This window comes from Ambystoma mexicanum, chromosome 8 (assembly GCF_040938575.1).
Source record: "Ambystoma mexicanum isolate Mex_15411 chromosome 8, UKY_AmexF1_1, whole genome shotgun sequence".
NCBI classification, from domain to species: domain Eukaryota; kingdom Metazoa; phylum Chordata; class Amphibia; order Caudata; family Ambystomatidae; genus Ambystoma; species Ambystoma mexicanum.
In genome coordinates this window covers 489880390-489903469 of record NC_090929.1, presented here as the reverse complement: position 1 = coordinate 489903469, position 23080 = coordinate 489880390, and the positions used below count along the sequence as shown (strand labels likewise).

At 44.0% G+C, this 23080-nt stretch overlaps 1 protein-coding gene across 3 annotated transcripts in view; it reads left to right on the top strand.

Moving 5' to 3' along the window:
- TMEM240 (transmembrane protein 240) overlaps nt 1–22362 on the top strand; it is a 470363-nt gene extending 448001 nt beyond the window's left edge. For all 3 annotated transcript variants that reach the window (XM_069610132.1, XM_069610130.1, XM_069610131.1), the window contains exon 4: nt 2294–22362. In XM_069610132.1, the coding sequence (XP_069466233.1) occupies nt 2294–2448 (155 nt within the window). In that variant the 3' untranslated portion in view covers nt 2449–22362. The remainder of the gene's footprint in view (nt 1–2293) is intronic.
- The last annotated feature ends 718 nt before the right edge of the window (nt 22363–23080 follow it).

Here is a 23080-nt window from a genome sequence, read left to right as displayed (position 1 = left end):
TGGATTGAGAGGATCATGGCACCTCAAGGTACAACCCCTCAAATGGATCTTGTTTACACAGGTGTGAAGGAGAAGAAAGGTATGATGAAAATAAGTCTGTGGGTTATGTGGCCGTGAGAGTTGGAGACATGGTCAGAATCACATTGCTTTTTAATGTCCATAAAGGGGAGTCCAAGTTTAGTAAACCTCTCAAAGGTCACCAACACAAGTGTTTTGATTGGTGTTGGTCGTTGGTCGAGTTTAAAAGGGCAGGAGTTTAAAAAAAAAAAGAAAACGATAGGAAAAAGTCACTAACACTCTTTCTACAATGTTTTCTTGTGTTTGATGTAATTGATGAGATGGAGATGGGTTGTGTTCTTCATGTCACTTCTAGAATGGGGAATCTAGAATTGCTACTCTGCATCATTTGTGTTGAGGACTCCACATACTAGTCAGTCGGGAGAAGAGCTGGTTAAGGATGGAGGAGGTCGATGGCCGTCTGATGAACTCTAATAGATAGTCAGAAAACGTGCATGCTGTAGAGTACCCGATTAGTTCAACGCTGTCAATGCGTGTATAATAGCTTCCCAACAAGCACTGTAAAAGGGCATATTGATGTCTGTAGCAGTCTCATTGCTGGCTCCTTTCAAAGCCACAATATAGTAGTTACTATATTAAACAGGATAGTAGTGGGAACATAGCTGAAAACAGTAAATGGGAACAGCATAAGACAGGCATACAATGAATCTTCAGTAGCTACATTTATTAATTGCAGATATATGCAGATATGCAATCCATTGGTGGCAGTTGTTTTCTAATTCTCTGTAAAATACGTGTTTTGCTGTGTCACATACCACACGCTGCTGCCATGGGCGTGGTCTTCAGGTGTTCTGGCTGATCTGAAAGACATGGGGCTGCAGTTTGGTTAGTCAGTGGAGAGGAAGGCTGTTAGCTTTGCTGTTGGGTAGATGGGTGTAGACAGGAAGTGCCCTGAGCTCTGCATTCAAGTCTGTTTCTAGGTGTTAATTTCCTCACCACACAGGCCTGTGGTGCTAGTATGCATTGGCCGGAGGTATGCAAGTTGGTTGTAGAGGCGTAGTGTAGTGTTGTGTTCTGTTGTTTGTTTGCAGTCTGTTGGGATCCATATTTCCTTAGGGGTATGTGGGATTAATGGTTTAGAGTATCCACACGATGCATTTGTGGTGGTCACTGGGATGGTAGCTTTGTTAAACAGCCAGGTCTTCAGAAATGTCCTGAAAGTCAAATGATTCTCAATTGTGGCTGTTGCCTTTGGGCATGCTGTCCCAGTGTTTTACTATGATGTCAGAGGATGATGATCTCGCCATCTATTTCTAGTTTATTGTATGGTTTCTAGGAGCACAGCATTGCTAAATCTCAGTGTTATCATTGGTTGGTACAGGACACATTTTCCTTGGGTGAATTCAGCTCCATGACCCTGAAGGGCTCAACTGGCGATGCAGAGTGCTCTGAAATGGATGCTTTTCTAGACCGGTAGACAATGGTGTGACCTTTGATTGGGTGCAGTGTTTACACTCTTGTCAAGTCTCAAAAGGAGTCTTGCTGCTGTGTTCTGATGTGTTGAAGTATACAAAGCTAAGATTCCTTTCTTCACTCCTAATGATGTGTACGTTGTACCATACCATGGTGCTTTGTATTCCATCTATTAACAGACCATTAATAAATTAGCTTATGGGTTTCTGTATATGCAAAAACAGAGCCCACTATTTCCACCAAATTCTAATACGCATCTACTGATAAAAAAAACTCTCTCTCTCTCTCTCTCTCTCTCTCTCTCTCTTTCTCTCTCTCTCTCTCTCTCTCTCTCTCCTGCAGTCTTCCACCTGGCCACAAAACAATAGTACTACACACCCAACACTAAAAGCAGCTAGCAGTCTACCACACACCACACCAGAACCATGCACATTGCAACCCCCATCATTGAGATGCTGGCAGGTTGCAGCATTACTCGGATACGTTTCTAAAGAAAAAGTAAGATTCTTGACTGGATTTCTCTACTGAAAGTCCTCTTTTAAAATATCCAGTTGCAATTCTATGTGCTAAATAGATACTTTTATTGATAATAAAAAGTGTGCGCCATTTTAATTCATGCACCCTGAGTTTTAAGAAGCTCTTCCTTTCATGTATTTTGCTGGATGCTCATCGTATGATTATATTGGTTTTTTTAGAATGATGCCTGAGTGACATGTACCATATGTATTGCAAAGAGAGGGGAGATCTCGATAGACTCACAATGCCCCCTCGGCTAACCAACACCTTGTCGTTTGTCTTGCAGAAAACTCTTGGTCCTGGTCTTGGATCCACAAATTTTGCAACTTGAAGATGTTCCGGAAGCGCCACCACCGTCAATATGACGATCCCACCGGCAACATGGTGCATATTAAACAGAAGTTGTATCACAATGGGCACCCGAGCCCTCGCCACCTCTGAGAACTCTTCCCCCAACCCAACAGACTCTTCCAGAAGGAGTCAGGACACTGCTTTTCTCCTGTTAGGAGAGCACCTGAGAGTTTGTCTCGAAACATAAGACTGTAAAGGACACTTTTCAGTTTAGTTGTACTTTACGTGCTAGCCTACCAACAAAATACCCTTTTTGTCTGTATTCTGCCCCCTTCCATGGTCTACAAATGGTGAGCTGGCACGCAAAGTATGTACAACTATCTGAAATCTAAATCTGCAGTCCTCTTGGACCTGTGTACATATGTAAAAAAGGAAAAGAAAACATAACAGAAAATCCTTCATCAAAGAAATGAACGAAGACAAATGTCTAAAATACTTCCAAAATCCATAAGGTGTGGAGAGGGTCCTGTACATGTGGAAATGTGGCTCAAATGTGAAGGAAAACCTGCCAGGAAGCGCAGAAGACAGGGTGGCAGAGCTCGCCCAAGGTACAGGAAGGAACGGAAGAGTAGTCTCCTTGCCCACCACCTACTTCCTATTTGTCGCTCCTGATGCGCGGCCTGCAATGCTTGAACCGGTGCTCACGACTGAGATTTCGGTGTGCAATACCTAACTTTGTATGTTTGTTTCTTTACTAATGTCAGGTAATGAATTCTGAGAATGTAGACAGCTCCCACCATGCAAGAAAAGTAACAGATCCAACTTCCTCGCATCCCAGGTTGACACCCTGATTACCAAAACATTGACACTGTGTTACAAACATCGACGCTCACCTTCAAAACATTAAGACACCACCATTGTAACATTTTGCATCCTAGTATTTCAAACACTGGCACCCCATTGTTCAATCTTCCAAACTTTTTCACCCACACCAGGTTGAGTGTGGCAACCCAATTTATCAAACATTCCCAATTTTGTTTTTCACCCATAGGCAAAAATCACACTCTGTGGATCCAATTCTTTACCCTTCAGTATTTAAAGCTTTAAGACTCCATGGCTACAAATGTGGGCACCATCGTTTTCCAAATGTTAATTGTCATCCAAATGATGACACTTAACTCGCGCCCTGTGTTGACACGCAGTATCGCACGCAAGGAAACTCTACAGTGCCTAGCGAGGGCACTCTAATCTCAATTTTACCAAAGGTTGACACACCCAATGTTCCGAATTTTAGCATTGCAGTCTTCTAATCAGTGATACTCCAATGTTGACAACCCAATAATCCACATTGTTGCACTCCAGTCCAGTTTCAAATATTAACATTTCATTATTACAAATGTTGAACTCCTTGCATTCCAAACGCTGACAGTAGAGTTTACCCAAAATTGACACTCTTGTGTTTCAAACGCTGATACCCCAGTGTTCCATATATGACTGCTTTTAAATATTGCTGATGCCACTGAAAGGTTAAGGATCAACAAGTAGTCAGGTCTATTGCAATCTGCAATATTAGTTGAGAAATCCCACACTGCTGACTGATGATTTGTTGCATTGCAGGAGGCAAGTTATCATGCCTTTACTGCATTTTCTGAAGTGTATTTAGGGATGTTCCGCCATAGTGTCCATACGTCATTGAGAATGTGCGCAATGTGTTCTAAATAGTGAATTACTAGTGTTCCAGTAATGACGCCACAGTGTTCCAACCACGCATCGCAGGGCTCCAAGAATTGGTACCCCTACTTTTTAAAGGTTGCGACTAACGTGTATTCTCCAGTTTTCCAAACAATGACACCCAGGTGGTTTAATCAAAGACACCACAAAGTTACCAACTTTTATTTTGAGGTCCGTCAAATGCTTAGACCACAGAGTTCCCACTGTTCAAAGCACACTTACTTTCAAGAAAGTGAGGCATTGAGGTAGACGACTAACCTTCAAAAAGAGCAGAGAAATCAAGAGGACCACGTTCATCAAGGCTGCAGGGATCAGACTCTCCCTTAGGCTTCGATTAAATTAAATGCTAAACTGCTTATCTAAGTCTCTGCCAAGAAGGATCATTCAACAATTTTCTTTTTTAAAGGATCCAGACGACTGTGAAAAAATGGTTTGTGACTCAGCTTCCAAAAATGTGTACCCGCTTCATCCTCTCCATGCTCCAGTCTCTCTTACCTTGCCTGATACCCCGTTCTTTAACAACCTTCCCAATGGTTTGAGGTGGTTTCCCATATTTGCACTGCATCACGTTATAAATCGTCAATCAATAAATTAAATAAATAATTATTGACACACCCCTGTTGTAAACATTGGAACCCCAGTGGTCCCGATATTGCTAATGCATTGTTCTCATCATGGACATCCCATTGTTCCGAACATTGGCAAATAAGTCTTCACGATTTTGCAATTCAGGGTTACAAATGCTGACAACACATTGCTACAAATGGAACACTTCGGTGGCACACATTTCGATACCCTAATCTTCCAAACGTTGACACTCCAGTGGTCTACATGGTCCCAAATTCTCCGAATCCAGTGTTCAGGCTTTGTTACTCCAGTGTTCCAAACGTCGATACCTCACACATCAGGTGGTGCTCAAGATATTGACACCCCACTATCTGAAATGGTGACACTACAGACCCTGACACCCAAATATTCAAAATTGGGATACTTTGCTATTCCAGATGTTGACAACCAATACCCAAACCTTTAAACTACGGTGTTCCACATATTGGCATGTTAGCGACCCAGACAAATATGGACAGCTAGTATTCAAGGTGTTTACACAGAGTGACATGTTCCAAACATCAACTTCTCATTTCCCCTGTGTTCCAAATGGTGAATCTTCAGTCGTCTACATATTAACATTCCAGCATTTCACCCTACGATACGGTATTATTCCAATCAATGACTCGCCAAACATTCATATTCCAGTGTTTCAAGTGGTGACAGCCGAAAGATTCAAACATTGAAAGCCCAGTGCTCAGATCTTGACTCTTCAAAAATACAAAAGTTGACTTGCCAATGATCCAAACCCTGAAAAAACAGTGTCAAAGACATTGACCCTTCTAGCAATCTACACTGCGACACCCCTCAAATTTTGCAGATACGTTTTTACCAGGGATTGATACATTAGCTTTTTGCCTCTGTTTCCCAAAATGCTACTCCCACTAAAGTTATAAGGCTGCTGGCAGGAACTCTTGCTACATGACATACTCCCAATAGAGGCCATTAGGCTCTGTATAAATCAGCGAGCGGCGAGAAGGACCAGGCTCAATTACCCCCACATATCATTGGGCGCTTGAATGCGACAGATACACACATGCAGCCTATTTTATAAATATCCTTTTTATTACCTTGAATTCCCATGTCTTCAACCGGTGTATTGATTTACAGTGTTTTCCTCCATAGATAGTCATACTTTTCAAAGTATTATTGGTCTGTAACAGGTTGCAGTCTGGTTAATGTGATGCCATCGTTCATCTGAGAAGTTCTAATTGCCGATTTAAGGCTTAACAAAATGGGTCTGGCTGCGTTATGACTTCATGTCATGGGTCTGCAGGTTGCCAGAGAGGGTCTTCTACTACCCCTAACAGCAGAAGTAGCTCACTGGTGCCTGGAGAGTGGGGCAGCAGGGCATTGTAGCAGAGGGAACAGCAAAATCACTGCTCCCCTGCGTTTCTTTCGTTGAATTGTTTCATTTTTCATTAGGATACTGAGAGTCCCTAAATTAAAAGCAAACAAAAAACAAGAGCCCATAATTAGAACTGTAGATCTGAAGCCCTCTGGTGGAAGGGTGTATTTATCCCATGCTCATCCTGCAGTGAAACAGTCCCAGACTGGATTATACATCTCTAAATATTATCCAACAGTGGACATAATTAGGATTCTAAGTAATATGAGTAGAGTTTAAAGGTCAATGAAGGCCCTTTGTATAATAGTGTTTACGTTTAAATCAAAGTTCTGACACTTTCATGGGCAGCCACACTACGTATAGCTATCATAAGAGGCAGGCTTTGCCTGGTGCTTCCGAAGGACCCTTCCGATTGGTGTAGTGGTCCTCGATTTACATCAGTATACACTTTTTACTCTGCTTTTCTAAGTGTCCAGCTTTCTGCTTCAGCTTCTCTGGGCAACGTATTGTTCATCCTCTCTACAGACAGTTCCAAGATAATTCTGTGAATACATTTTTCTTTGAACCTTTAAAATCTACCTTCCCCAGCCATTAAATCGCTCTCGTTTGTTTAGAACAAACGAGCATTAAATCCGCCTCGCTCGCCTCCTCACACCAGACACCCATCTCAGTCAGCGTTTTTCCTTAGTTAATGTAGTCCTCAAGTGGAGCACCTAGATGTAAACTGATTATGCCAAACTCAAGTTATCAATAGATGGTTAAAGCAAGATATGCCTATGATAAAGCATAAGCGACATTTTGTGGGCGATGGGATATCTCTGGGGATGAGGGACATCCAGAGTCTAAAAGACTGCTTGGTCTACGGTGGAGTCAGCAGCTTGTGTGGTGAGCCTGGTTTGCGACTGACTGCGTTCTAAGCACAAATTGTCTTTTAGAGCTTATCAGGCAATGTGTATTTGCCTTAAGACTACTCCACCCACAGTATGTTGTTGATCGATATTCACCCATTTGAAGATTGATATTTAAGAGCACCCTATTATCAATGGTCCAGTGATGCAAATGAAGTGTCCTCTCCTCAACTCTCGTCTTTTTGGTGACACCCAGATCCACTGAGTCGTGGGTTGCTTTGACTCCATGTGTACAGCCTTTGAACAAACGCAGTAGAGTGCTTTGTCCTTATTTCTGGTTTCAAACCTTTGCTTGTATCTGGCTGGAGGGAGCAACATTGTAAGCTTTGGGCATGCGCAGACAGGGCAGAAGAATCTAAGAACTCCACCAGTTTGTGGGCAAATCCAAGCAGTTTGTCTCAGGGTTGTCCACCTCCAAGCCTCGAGGGCCGGATCCATGCCAGGTTTTTAGGATATCCTTCATTAATATTAATGAAAAGTTTGCATACAATGATTCTTAATGTATGCAAATGTGTCCGCATTAATATTAATGAGGGATATCCTGACAACCTGTCAGGATTCCAGCCCTCGAAGCAAGGAGTTGGATAACCCTAGACTACTTGGTTTTTTCGTAAGCATGTCCAGTCTAATTGGAGAGTCTCACCCGTGTTTACATAGCAGTTGTTGTTGCTAGTCTTCCCAGAGAGCATGATTGCAGATGTATATGGAAGAAAATGTAGACGTGAATCTGAAAATGTGAGAAGTGCTTTGTGGATGAAGTCTAAATTATAGTTGGCCAATTAGAATAGTTCATATTGGATATAGTTGAGGTATGCACGTTTTAGGACATTGGACTATGTGTGCCCAGCCGGTCATATCTTTTGGATAAATAGAAACACAAATAGTTCTCATTAAGCACTAATAACAAGATGCATGCCCAAGATGGACATTTCTCCATGCCACTGTGGTGGATGTGCAGAAGAACACTTTGCAGCCACAGCATAAAGTAAAAATAAAACAGTGGCAACTGGTAAACTGGCTTCAGTCCACCAAGCAGAGGTGAGAGTATAAGGGCGGACATATTTGAAAAGGTTTTCTTTGTTTTAGAGTCAAGCCTCACCATTTTACATTTGAATGGGCTACATGTGCTAAAATAACCTGTTGTGGTTCATAGAGGAAAAGAATTACAAAGTGAGTGAAGTGTCAAATTCAAGAAGATAAAAAAAGTCAACTCCTACCACCCGGGCTGGGCTTCATCAGAACCCATGTTTTTGTGTGGGTGCGCCACTAGCTGCCAATGGTTTCCTACTAGTTCCAGTTGCTTTATATGAATGTGATGGTCATGGCTAGGTGTAGGCCCACTAGAGGAACTTTTCTAGTTTGTCATAGATATGAAATGAAAGCAATAAACGTTATTAGCCATTAGTAACTGGCTCCAAGATGCAACTGGAATCAACTGGTATTTTCTTTGTAGCGGTTCAGTCAATGGCCAAAACCTCAGACACAGCAAGTGGACCCAGCAGAAACCATTTGTAACTGGTCATCTGAAATTTCCGATAGTGGCTTGGGCCTGCAGTCTGATGTGCAGGTGTGTGGTTAATGTGAATGTGTTGTGGTGGCCTGAGCCCCCAAGTGCACATGAAATCTTAATGGGACTTGTGCCCTGTATGTATTTTGTACATGTTTGTGGCTGTGCGTGTTCAAATACGTGTGACTAAGTATATGGGTTCTGTCTGGGTGGCATGTTCTTCCGTGCCAGTGCGCACGCATGTGATGAATGTATGCCTGTGTGAGTGTGTGTATATTTACGATTGGAGTGCCTGCATGCATGGCATGTAGGCCTTCTGTGCCTGTCCTATCCCTGTGTGCGCATGTGTGTGTTTTTCTATGCATGGTTACTTGTGGCCTTGTATTTGTTGCACTAATTACTGAGAGGTTGCAGTTCAAATCCACACTTGTGTTGACTGTTAGCTTACATCCCTATCTTCAAACATTTGAGAAATCACGCTGCGGGCGTCTGGAGGGAAAATGTGCTCCTTAGAAGAGTATATTTTGTTAATGAGGGAGAAAGTGGAAATTTTTTATATTTTAGAAGCATCCTGTGCACCATCCCTGGCAGAGTTTATAAGCCTAAAAGTGATGACATGCCCCCCTGGGGATTACTGAGGACCCACTTAAGATCCAGTCCCACAAAAATCCCAAACTGAATGCATTTCCCTACAATAATCCCACCCATGTATTTAGTTTTTATATAGTAATAACATTCCCCCTTCCTGGTCCTGTAAAGGGATGTCATTTGGGGGTCACATAGGGTTCAAGGTGTGACCCTAGTGGTCTCCCTTGCTACCTGTTGAGATGGATTTCTGAACTCCAACCTTGTGGGCAGAGGGTCAGAAGTCCAGCCTAGTTTCTTGGAACAGGGTAACCTTCTGGACAAGCCAGACCAATCAAGGAAGCATTGGCGACGGTCAAGGCTAGGTCTCAGGAGGGGTGAGGGTGATCGAAAGCCCACAATGACCACACACAGTCAACAACACCACAAATGACTCTCTGTCAGGTGTACATATCAAAAATTCATATACATTTATTAAAGGCCTTTTAAGTCAAACACAAGATGAAACCACAGTTATATTAACAGTTCTAACACAACCATATGCCAGGAAACATATATACAGTAACTATTATCCTAAAGCAATATTAAGCAAGTATGGATCCGCAACAAGTAACAGAAGTGGGTCAGACAGTGCAAATATACTTAAGGCAATTCTTCAATAATCACATCCCTAACTAATAGGCAGTCAAATCCCTACGAAGCATGGAACCATTGCTCGATCATGCGTTAAAGTACAAAATGGGTCTCTTCAAGGGGCTGTAGTCTCTCAGGAAGGTGGGTGAGGTGATGAGGAATAAAGGTCCACTATTCAAGGAGGGTCACCACAAGAGGGCAGAGCGATTTCTAAGAATTGGGAATAGGATGGTAGTGCAGGCTACTCTAACAAAGAAGAGTGGCCTTTGGGAAACACTCGTGTGTAAAATTCTATGGATTCACCAGGGGCCACCGGTAAGTGTTGCAAGCACTCACCGAGCCTCAACATGGTCTGGACCAAACTTCTCCAGTCAAGTCTAGTTCGCTTACAGGTTCGAGTCCAGCAGTTGCACGTCTCTCCGGATTTCAGGGGCTGCTTTCCGGGACTTCAGTCCGTGGCAGGGCAGTGGCCTTTACTCCGCTTCTGGGGAAGGGATCGGGTGACTTCCACTGCAGCTCATCTAAGGGCACAGCAGCAAGGCACACACAAAGCTCATCACCACAGCAGGGCGAACGGGTACGGCATAGGCTCGGGTGGAGTCTCCTATTTCCAGACCTAAGGATCCTAGGTGTATGGGATTCAGTGGGAGAGTGCCTTTTACCAAGAGTTTACGGTTCCCAAAGTCTCAAGTCAGGACTCGAGACAGCAGCGATTCCAAAGCAAAGGTCCTGTACGAGCTGGTCAGTTCACTGGTCAGTCCAGGAACACTTCCGAAGGGGCTCGTTTGCAGTTTAAGCAGGAGGTGCCAAGAGTAGTTGGTCCCATTACTCCAACAGGTCGAAGCACCCTTGCAGGCCTTCTATGATCGATGAGAAACAAGGGCTCTGATAGGACAACAGTGTGGTCAGGGTGCCAAACCTTCCAGTGGGTCACCAATGGTTCCACGTATCTGTTTCTTCGGTTCAGGATACTTGGTTCCTTTACTAAGTTCGGTGAGAACTCAGAAGATTGACCTGCAATGGGTTTAGAGTGCCTTCTCTTATCCAAAAACAAAGGTCATCCAATGGGAGATCTGCTCACATTCAACCATCCCAGACATGGACCAATCCTGGACCATGGGGGTCTCAGTCATCCCAGCACACCAGACATCCTGGCAGCCAATATGTGTATTGGAACTAGACAGCTCCAGCCCACATCATGGGCTCACACAATCAAGGTATGCAGAAGCCCGCGAAAACTTCAGTTTGCGCTAGAGCCTACATGACCAAATAAGGATCTTCCTGAATCTGCTCGACCTGGGGAAGGCTAAGGGACAAAATGGTCAAAGGACAGAAAAATGGACTTCGTGGCATGGCCATTTTAGGCACTGGCCACTGTCCTGTGTTAAACGCGGCTTGGACCATTGAAAAGAATCAAAATGCTTTATGAAATAACTGCTGCCACCAGCTCTGTCCTGGGCATACCTGTACATTCACCAAAAATCCTTGAAGGGTGTCTAGGGCCTTTAAAATGAAAAAGAGACCCCAGCGCACTGTACTGTACATTGTGCACTGATAAAAAGTTACCAAGAAATGGCAACAAAGTGAACGACTAAGGGAAACAAAGTCTCCCAGTAATGACAGTCTGAAGGGCATATCAGTGTCTGCTTAACGAATGAGCAAATGGCCAGCGGAGTACAGCAGAAAGCTGAGCTCCACTGGAAAAAGGCAGGCTAGGTGGTCAGACAAAATGCAGAAAAGTTGGGGGGTTTCACAACTGGAGGGAACATTATACATAAATGGAAATAATTCCCAACACTATACCCTTCTGTATCCCTTGCTATCCCTGTAAAAAAGGGAAAACATTTGTTTTTTTAATGGACCCTTCTGGGCACTGGAGTAGAAGTGTCCCTGCCACACCAGGTCTGCTGGGGCCCGGCCCAGTCCTCACCCATCATGGTGAAGGCAGGGCCGGGACTTGTGGCGCGAGAAGTAAGCGCTCAGTAGGATGAAGTGACCATGTCATGTGGCACGTGTCACATGCCACGTTCAGCTCCAACCACTTCTACTCCGGCTTCCTCGCAGCTCATATACAGGAACCAGGAAGCTCTCCCAAGAAGGCTTTTGTTAATGTGATGTGTGTTTTGCATGTGTGAAGTCCGTGTCAGATGTAGGTATGTGCTACGGGTCAGTGAGTGGTGGGTGAATGAGAAGAAATGTGCTAGTGTGTTTCAATATTCTGGGTGGGTGTGTGCCTGTGTGGAGAATGCAGTGAGAGTGGATTTAAGAGAAGGTGCATGAGTGAGTGACTAAAGGGTGAATGAGTAGGAATGTGATAGTGTGTGTTTGAATGTTCTGGGTGGAATACCGGGTGTTAGACGCATCTGAAGGTTGTGTGCCATTCCTTTCTGTGATGTCACTTAGGGCGGGGTCAAAAGACATCACTTCATGTGATGTCAGAGGTCACCGGTCATGAGATGTCACTTCCACTACCCCTGGCATTTTGGAAATTATGTTATATAACCAAATTACCCAACAACGCCAGGGCAACGTTGGGTTACCCCCGCCCCCTCCACCAGGCACTGAGTAACTTGATAGTGGCAGTTTTTAACTTGACATGCAGAAGCGGAAAAATCCACAGTGTATTTCTGAACACAGAGGCACAGCTGTGGTCCAAACATTGTCCAGAAATTACGGAATCCTCTCTTACGCCAAACAAAAAAGAGACAATCACTTTTGGATGGCATAGCCATGTGACCTAATATCCAATCCCCATCCATGCTATGTTTGTTAGGATCAAGGTGATTTTAAATCCCAGCTTCCTAACCAATGAGAGGCTCCCTCAATATCAGGGAGGCATGGGCTGTATCCTGGCATGGGTACTTTTTGTGTGTCCATATTCCATAAGGAAACCCACTATCTAGCCCCCAATTCTGGCAAAGAGGCACTCTTATACTGGTGGATGTAGTACGAGAAACAACTAGTTGTCTCCCCACAATGCATGGCATGGAAGTGCCTGTATAGTGCGTGTGGGCACTTTGAGGTTACAGATTATCAAAGTGCAATGTATGCCAAAAATGAGCTCTGAGCTTCATTTTGGTGCCTGCTTTTGAATTGTTCATGTCTTCTAGCTGCCCCCCCCACCCCTGCCGTTTTGGCATACATCAACAAAACAGCCAAACTGGTTTCCTAATTAAGAACAGTGGATCGCATTTCTTTCTTAGAGGTAAAGAGATTAAAATGGCAGTAAAAAAATACATTAATACATTTTAAAAAATGGCAGTAAATCGTATTGTGTTGATTGACCTCCCTACTAAATCCGTAGAGTTGTGGAGACCGCGTCTTCTAAAACGAGAAGATAATTAGTTGAGGTGCTCTGCGTGGGTCCCACAAAAAGAATCGGGAAACGTTTTCTGGATGATGGAGGTTTAGCAATGGGGTCAATGTAGCTGATCGCAGGCCCAGCAAGTTCAACTTCCTTCCATTTGCCGTAATCAGGACTGTCACCAAGTGCTGATCCTTTGGATGGAAAAACATGTTAAGATTTCTGAAGACAAAAGACACAATACATGTAGCGAAAACGTGGAACTCCCACTGGCACCCCTCTCTAGGAACTTAATCCAAACATCTCCTAAAATCATGGGGGAAGGATGAATGGGCCACCTCTTATGGGGTCCTTTCGGTAGCATCATGTTTGGCACTCTTGGGGAACAGCAATTCAATCTCTTTCCTTTGCTGTCCCACTGAACAGGTCCTTTTTCCAAATCCAGATATGGCAAATTGTTCCCTTTGGAAATAACTCTAACTAGCTACGATTCAGCTTTATAAAATAAGGTGGACCGTCTTTGACCATTTCCCAATTGAGTTGCATCTAGTTAAAACATGTCTGGGCCTGGCATAGTGCTAACATTACTTATCGAGCTCTCAGAGCGCCATGGAATTCCATTCTTGGTCTTCAGTTACCATTGCAGTGCAGCAGCTATTTCCTATTGGCATGGTTCAGGGGATGTTAATATAATGGCCCTAACACCCAATCAGAAACTTGGAGTCTCGGGGTGTCTCTTTCTGCTTGACAGGCACACGTCATAGAGTACATTATATTGAACGGTGCTGTGCTCTAGTGGCTGAAGCACTGGGTTTACAGGAAAAAGTCGCTAGCAAGGCTAGGCAAGAGTGGGCAAAGCCAACTGCGAGATCATACACACATTTTATGTGAATTCAGTGAAATGGCAGGTATATCTTGGCAGGCACATTTGCACAGTTTCAAGAGGTTTGGTCACTTAAAATGCCCAGATTACTTACAAGTAATCTCATTACTCAGAGTCCCACTCATCCTCCTAAATAATTGAGGCAACCTCATCTCCCAAACAGGCACCATAGTTGTCAAACAACCCCCACCTCGCCTTTATTACCTGCCTGCATTAGAGAGAACGTCTACCACTTGCCCACATGCATTTCTCAAGCAGGTGACCAGGCTGCTGGGCGGAGGAGGGTCGGGAAGTAGCTCGGTGGAGAATAGGACTTGAAGTAATGAAGATTACTGGGCACCACCAAATAGGAATACGGGACACCAGTTCAAGCAAATGCACACATGTGAGATTTATTCCGCAGCCCCCAGGAAACCAAACCTTGTGATGCACTCTCAAACACTGAACCGAAGGTGGTTGCTTCTTCCGACAGTGAGAGGTGGTACTATTTAATAAATGTGATCAGAATTGCCCGTGTGGCAGCCAAGCAAATGCCTTCCGGAGAAACCATCTAAAAGGAAGCACAGGAGGCAGCCACATCTTTTAAGACATCAAAACCACTGACTTTCTTGAGCGGCGTAGGTGGCCACCGAGGGCTCCTTAACTGCTTGTCCAGCCCCAAAGGGGACCATGAGCAGTCACAGGACCTGATCGGAGCCATCTCATCCAGATACGTTCTAACAGATATTCTCACATACAAAAGACTAGCAGAGCCTTCAGGACAGGAGACCCTACTCCCTAGCAGGATTGGAAGAACTAAGTCTTCATTAAGGTGAAAAGATGAGATGATCTTTGGTCAAAACTCTGACAGGAAGCAAATGTAGGGATTGTTGCAAAGGGGAGAAACTCGAAGAATAATGACCAGAAGAAAAATTGTTTAAAGAGGTAGGAGGTTAGCGAGATCTCAGCAGTGCGCTTAAGACGAGGAGAGCCCCGACAGGACAGAACGAGAGTGAGATCCCAAGCACGGCAACAGCACATACAGGGGAGATGAGATATCTTGAAACCCTTCAAGGCTGCAAAGCCCTTTGTCTCACCAATATCTTCCAAACATGTGTTAAAGGACTTGATGTGAACAATGTTAACCCTACCTTGAATCCTTTGATGAGAAATTCCATAATCAGCAGAGGGAGACACGATAGCAGAAGCGGAGCCTCTTGGTGCACCACAAGGGCTGCCAATGCTCATCATAGGCCTTGAGTGTAGAAGGCCTATGGCATTCTTGCACAGCCACTGCCAGCCCACACAACATGCCCTTTTGCATAGTCACAAGAGAGTCAGCTCAGATGCTGCAAGAAAGATCCTGCTGAGGGTGTTTGCTCACACATTCTCCATCCTTGGAAGATGAGGCTTCCAGGGCAAACAGGCGCTACTTCCCACAGGTTATGACCTTTATTTCTACTAGAGCTAAAGTTCTGTATCTTGTCCCACCCTGATGGTTCAGGTAGGACTTGGTTACATGTTATCTCTTCTGATGAGAACAGCCTAGTTGGTAAGATGACGACTGAAATTAAAGCTTGCAGAACCCCTCATAGCTCCTTAGATTTGGAGCAAGCCTCTGACTCCTCTGGTAACCCAAAACTGCCTCCTTCCCTAAAGTGGCACCCCATCCTCTCGCACTGGGGTATGTGGTTAGGATCAGAGAAACTGGGAGTGTCACTGAAAGTCCCTGAGCAGGTTGGAGGCAACAGCCACCACGGGAAGGTCTTCCCTGATCAGTGTTTGAGGGGATAGGCAGGGCAAAATCCAGGCGAGCAGAAATACACAATATGGTCACATTCTTTTGAGGTGTGCCGTGGACTATGGAACCACACAAGTACATGCACCTAATGCCAGATGTGCACCGGCAGTGTAGACCATGACAGAATTGTCCTCGACCTGGTCTGCAGCTTGGCCACTCCGGATGGTGAAAGAGGGACCTGCCCTAGATGAGTGTTGAAATCTGCCCGAATAAACTCTAGGTGGAAACTTGGGATTGGCCAACTTTTCCAAGGATTCAACTTCCATTCAGCTGCACATCCTGTAGACATGCTCTGTAAGGCTATGTTTCTGCAAAGGTGCATGGACTGACCAATCATCAAAGTAGGGACTCGCCCTGATGCCCCTAAAGTGAAGAATAACCGCTAAGAAGGACATGGTCTTGTTGAAATTCTAGAGCCACGAACCCGGCTGAACGGGAGAACTTTGAACTGAAAATTGTCTTGTAAGGCACAAATCCTAAAAACCTTTGTTCCCACTCCCTGATCGGAATATGTAGATCGGTATCCTCTAGGGGTATTGAAAAAAGGAAGTACTCCAATGATCTGAAAAGGATGATAGCCCTGATGAGATAATAATTCACCCTTTCAAAATAATGATCATACAGAATTTCACTCATGGCTTGGGTACAAGAAATACATTTGAGTAAACTCCCAATCCCTGCCCTGCTGCAGGACCTCCCCTGATGGTCGTCTTTGCGATGAGGGATGATAATGCCCTGGTGGAGTGCTTCCCTCCTCCTTGAAACCCTGGACAATGATTCCCAGTGGCAAAGAGTAGAACCCAAGAGATAGGCTGTCTTGGACCACTGTGCTCACCCAATCATCTGAAATTCCTCAGCTCCACACCTGCGCTAAATGATGAAGCAGTCCCCCACATGGGGGGATCTGCCCAGAGACATGACAGGATCATCTAGGATAATCATGCCTGATGAATAGATAGGACACGTATGGAATTCTCCTGAGGTTTAGGTGCCTAGGAAATACTCCTTCTGCGAACCCGACCCTTGAAACCCCTTACTGGGAAATAGAGGAGCTTTGGGAAGGCTGATAGCAATGGGGCCTCCTGGGTGTTACAGTCCTGGTCGGCTTGATGGGGACAGCCAAACCTTCCATCTCACAAGCTTGTTTGACCAATTCTCTGATTGTCTGACCAGGCCATTTTTGCCCCAAAAAGGGAAGATGTAGGAGAATCGCTTGTTCCAGTGCTTCTCCTTTCCAACACCTAAGCCCATATTACCTCTGGCCTCCAATTTCTCTGCACATATTGCCTCTGGCCTGCAACTACTGCTCATCTTCCAGAACAAATGCATGTATTGCAATGCGGGTAATGTCAGAAGCAAACATGCGTTGTATCTCAAGCATTTCAACCAAGATGGAATAGACTGAGCCCTGGGATAGTCTAAGCCTGTGGGACCGGGACTTGGAGCAATCCCTGCGGAGATGGGTTCTGCTGGTCAACAATCTGCTCCTGCTCTTGCAAGAGCAGGACGGCACCTCTCTTTGGCAGAGTCGGTCCCGACTCCCTCAGTTAATCGCTGCAATTAATCTTAGGATCCAGCACGCAACACTAGGCTTCCTCCGCACACACAACACTAAGTTTCTTCTGCCTGGCTTCTACTACTGCAGTAGCAATAGCTTTAGGTAATGAGGGAGGGTCCAGCTGAGAACAGTGCCGCAAAGGCGACGTCTAACACTGTGTCCCACCTGTGAGGTGAAGGTCAAGACCTCGGGCACCTCAACATGTTAGTAAACCTACCTGCTTGCAGGGGACAGGAAAAACAGGAGGGAAAGTGGGAGGAGTCGGCTGATGAAGGGGACGTGACTCCTCCGCTGATGAAGGGGACGTGACTGCTCCCATGAAGGGTCAATGGAGAAAAAAAAAATGTTTGGCTTGACCACTGTGTTATATGTCTGGGAGGGTCGTTCACCTCAGTTATTAAGGACTTGGATAAGGAAGAGTGGCGAGGGGTGAGCAGTTAAGTGAATGTTTGCCCCTTCTACAAGTTCAAAAGCACCCGATGGTATTTCTATAAGTAAATGCACAACATGGGTTGAACTTCATGAACATTTACCTGGTTAGTCTTTTTATTTGCAGGCTGGCCAAAAGGGGACAACCTCCCCATGGTGCGTGTGCAAACGGTTTGTCCATCCCGCTCATGAGGCTTAAATTTGGCCCACAAAAAAAAAAGAAATTGCAGAAGTCAGGAGATGGCACAATCTTGTCTAGTTACAAAAAATGTTTCAGGGGGTTGGAAGGTTTGCAGTCTGGCGCAATTGCAAAATAAATGCAGGCACCAAAAGGGGTTTTCACTTGCAGTGACGAAAATACTTGCCCTGCCTTACTTGCCTTTATCTTCAACACATCCTGTTACTGCGGTCTTCCCTTTCCTCTCAAAACACTCTGAAAAACAGGACATCTAGAACACTACTTTGGGGAACGGAGAGTACAACTTAATTAAAACAGCTGCAAGTGCCAGTCTATCTTTAGTCTAGAATGTGATAGATGGCCTCCATGCCAGGTTAATAGGCTTTACACTGTGCCAAATCACAACTGTATTAGTTTGAGAGTGCCTAGCCTTGTCCCTAGAGTGGGGGACTGTGCCCCTGCCAGGGATATGCACCCCAAAGTCTGCTGATGGAAGGATAATGAGCATGCGACTGATACGAGGATGGGAAAGTAGGAAACAGATGCTAGAAGGAAAGTGATGGAGGAATGAAGCAGGGGAGAATCGTTTGTGATGACATGGGTAATTGTCAGTCCTGTTAGGTGGACCATCGTTCTGCAAAACAGAGGAGGCGATGGGTCTTTAAGTATTGTGTTAATTGGGTTGTGTTTCCATGTCAGATTTGGAGAATTGCGAGTTAGTGTGCAATATAATACTGGATGCATGAAGGCTAAAGTGTATGTTTGGGCAATCCTGGAAGTTTGGCGGCTTATTTGACCGGGCATCTCTATATGGTGTACCCCAGTCAAAACCCCAGAAAGTTCACTCTGTGACTGACCAGCCTGAGCAAAGAGTGGCATGGTCAAGATTACACTGTATATGAAGGGGACTGTTGTTGGTAAAAGCATGGAGTGGTCTAATATAAAATGCCTGAGACCTTAATGTCAAAAAGGCTAGTATTAAGAGGTTGCTCGGTGTCACGTCATGCTAGACAGCATGTTCACTCAGAAAAGGAAACCAATTGGCAAATATACTTCCAAAATATAACTAAAGTAAATACATATCTGTCTCAAGCTGGAAGTGAGGAAAAACAAACTCTTGGTATTTAGCGAAAGAGAGGACCTGTAGACGGACAATTTTTGGTTTGTATGTCTATGACCCCACCAGTCCCCAGACCTTCAATTGATAAACTCTTCATAGTTGTGCGACAGGTTAATATTGTCTAGTGGGTTCTACTATTCTATTTGACGGCTCATGATCCTCCCTCCGGGTTGGAGATCTGATTTTTGAAAATAATTTAAAAATGCATTATAGGCAGTATGCCTTGAACATTCATTCCTTTTTTTATCTTCCAGCGCTAGGGCTCCACCTAAAATAAAATCTGTCCATTAATAAATAATGGAGGGTATCTTCCTCTGCCTGCCAACTAATGACAGCAAGCTACTTTGGCCTGGAAATGGAGACTGGTGAACGGGAGAATCCGCGACAGGATCCCGGGTTTTCCATGAAGACGCTAATCAGAACTCCAACATTTATCAGAGCATGTTTTATGTTCTCTAGATAATCAGAAAGTGTGGAAACCAGGCTCTAATCACAATAGGAGACCATGTTATATGTTTCCTCTTTGCTTTTCTTACAGCTTTTAGATTTCTAGCCAATCGGCAAGCTTGGAAATTGAGACTCTAATCGCCTTTAAATTCTGCACACCTTACATTGCATAAAGCATCAACTTCCCCAGTGCAAAAGGGTAGCCCGAAAGCTCCTGCTTGTGTTTTTATTCCAAGGTGGAAGTCTCTTGATATTGATCTGCAGAGGGCTGTGGTAGTGTGTCAGTGATCACAGGGAAGACTTCTTTTCTATTACACACATGTTACAATGTGAAGAAAAAGAATGCATCGTAAATGTGTTGCCTCTTGTGTTTTTGAGCATTTGATTCCTGTTCTATAATGCAATCCTTCAAAGGTAATACAAAAGTCCTAGGACCGATGTGGATTATGGTGATAATGCAGGCTCTTCTCCACCCCGACTAAAACGATCAGCAATCACTCCTACCTTAAAAAGGATTATAGATGCTGTTAATGCGTTTAATTACTGATCGGTATCAAGCATGCCCTTCCCATTGAAATCCCTGGGAAAAATAGTCACCAAGAAATTAACCAGTTCATTTGAAAGCAAAACACCATGAGAGACCAGACGTTTGTGTCAACACCAGACAGATGAACCTTTTTGTGAATCACAGCACGTCCCACTGCCGTCATCTGCAGCCATCAACACTGTCGACCACTGTTAAATTTAGAAAAAGTCATTAAAATACTGTAGGGGGGATCATGATTTGTCTGCATCCTTCCAATCGAGATAACAAAATAAACCTAAGTACCAATGGAAACATCAACTCCCCAACAAAGTCAGCCACATGCTTGTTCTCCCATGAATGGCACTTCACAGATTCTCTGGAGAATACTCATCTAAAACCTCGAGATTACTTCTGCAGAAGCACCAAAGATGCCTACTTATTCTTTGAAATATAAGAGAACCAGCTAAGAATCCCCACCACCACAAACTCCTACCACTAGCAGAAAAGTGCATGTCCACAAGCTGAACGTGTCAACTGCAAAAAGACTAAACTCTGGGCTGGAACCAAACACTATTTCAGCAAGTACAACTTTCACTGCAACTCCGTCGCTGTTGAAGTCCACCCAGCCCAACACAACCAGGCAACCTGTTAATTGTGGAAGACCCAGAAAGCTTAGGTTCCCAAATTAGGTCATGACTACATTAGATTCCTAAAAATAAAAAAGGAGCTCTTCAAATAAAATGAACAAGCACCACTGGCCAAAGACAGCATTACAATAATTACACTAGACAACTAGAGAACACACCATACTCTTATCCAAGAAGTCCCAAATTCTTCAGGCATAAATCCAAAGAATACTGTGGCAACAAAAGCCAGCTCACAAAGTCCAACGTTTGAACATGCTGTTCTTATATATACACACACACACATTAATAGTTGAAGGGCAATGCCTCTTTCTTAACAAATCCGGATTTCAGTTCCCCAAACTTAACTGTGGAGCACTCACAGCACACATGAAACACTCAAACACTGTGGTTGCAGATGTTCGCATTCCACCTTGCAGGGTCCAAACTCTGGAACCTCTACTCCAACACTCTAAGAGCAAAGACTTAGTAGAAATGTGCAACACTTCTAAAGACCTTTGTCTTTGGCAACAAAACCCTGTTACTCCCCCCCCCCCCACTAACTACAAAGGGTAAAACACGAATATCCAAGAGAACAAATGTGTTCACTGAGATGTATTGGTAATTCCACATATAAAATACAAACAGAACAAATAAATTGACGGCCCAGCTTTAAACAAAGCAACTCCAATTAGAGACACATCTATTGCAGGAAGCAACCTTTTGCCATGGGGCAGTCGTGTCTTTTTAAAGCTAGGCAGGGCTCTGCCACGGCTAAGATCGATGCTTCGGTCTTGGAGCAGGGTCTCTGATGAGGGGCTTCGACAACTGGTGAAGTGTGCCAAAAGATGGTGACATGGGGCATCCTTCTAAATTGATAGTACAGATGTGATGAGGAAGTTGTGTTGCGTTTTATCGTGGAGAAAAAAAATTATTTGCCAGAAAGACTGGTCACCAAAATAAAATGGACGCCCTTGTTAAAAAGTGGGCAACCTCTGAAAGCGCAACTTGACGTGTTCTTCTTGTACACAACTTCTCCCTGGGCCTTCCACTTTTATACTCCGTCCCATGCGCTGTAGCACATAGAAGCAATTGGGCTGATGCCACATTATTGTTATCATTTCCCGAAATTGACCCATTTCCGGCTCTTTTCCTGCAAGGTTAATGGTTGCTCCCTTCCCTCAATACTTTGAATCACTGCAAATCCAGCTAATGCCACCGCACAGGTTTGTGGTTGTTTCACACCTTAGTTGTTGATATCCACTTCAAAAACCACAAAAGGAATATTGAACACCTTTAATGATACATCAACCAAACAGAATACTTTATTGGCCTCTCAATTCTAACAGGTAATACTAGGTCAAGGTGTCTTCTGAATAAAAAATAATACAGCAAGGAAAGTGGTGTACGCTGCCATTTCATATGTTATGTTATGTTATGTTATGTTATGTTATGTTATGTTATGTTATAATTGCATTTTAGGTGTTGTGTCTCTTCTGGGGCAAGCACTGGAAAATTGTGAAGTTGTGTCTAGCAATTTCTATTGATCGCTTGAACAAAATGTTGATGTTTTGGATCACATGAGAGAAATGTAAAAAGAAATTAAACCACTGTAACCTACTTGCAACAAATTACAGCGACCAGTCCAACCAAGTAGTGGTCCAGCCGATCTTTGTTGCCCTGTGATTAGGAGGAGGAGGGGCTACTGGTAGAGTCTAGCGCCTGTGTCCGATCAAGCAGAGTTCTGTACACTGTGATCAGTCACCTGACTGAATGTAGCCAGCCAGATCTTCCCGTTAGTGAGTGTTTGTATAAAGATTTGTTGATTTCCAATTGGCTGATGCTGGGTCCGTCCTTCTTTTGCTTTTGGTCTCAGTAAAGTATTTTCTGCCTGTTTCGTTTTCTTTGCATTTCTTTGGCTTTCTTGCTGCATTCTGTTCCTTTTACCTTTCGTGCAAGGATCCCGCCAGTCACACAGCAAGTCACACAGCAAGCCAATTGAAACTCCTCTCCCATGCCAAAATGTTGAGGCTATCTGCTTGTCATACTGTTGACCTAATGGGGACTTGGTGGGATGAGATGCACTGTGTACACAGCATTTGAACCCAAAAAAATGCTAGGCCAGAAGTACACAAAAATCATACAATATTGTAGCAATGTTGGCTGCAAAAACCGGGACGTGAACGTTTCAGAAGACATGCACCACACATCAGAGGAAAGACCCAAGGGGTGTGAAAGACGCACCTGAAAAAATTAACCCCACAGAGGAAGGATGAAGCTTTTTTTTTTTTTTTTAAAGAATTTGGCTCGCTCTAAAAGCAATTAATTTATTTGTAAAATGTATAAAGAGCACCATATACTTTGTCACAATGGGTAGGGTGGAGGAGGGGATGTTTAACACAAAATACACCAAAAACTACAAAAAGGCATACTTTTGCATTATGAATCCATGCAATAAGAGATAAAGCGATAAGGAAATTTAAAAGTAATGCTTGCGATAAATAATTCATATTTACACCATCTAGTACTTTCTGTGTAAAGGTAAATATCCCATATAAATCCAAGTCATAATTAGACAAGTGGTATTTAACATACCACATAGGTTTGCTGTTACCA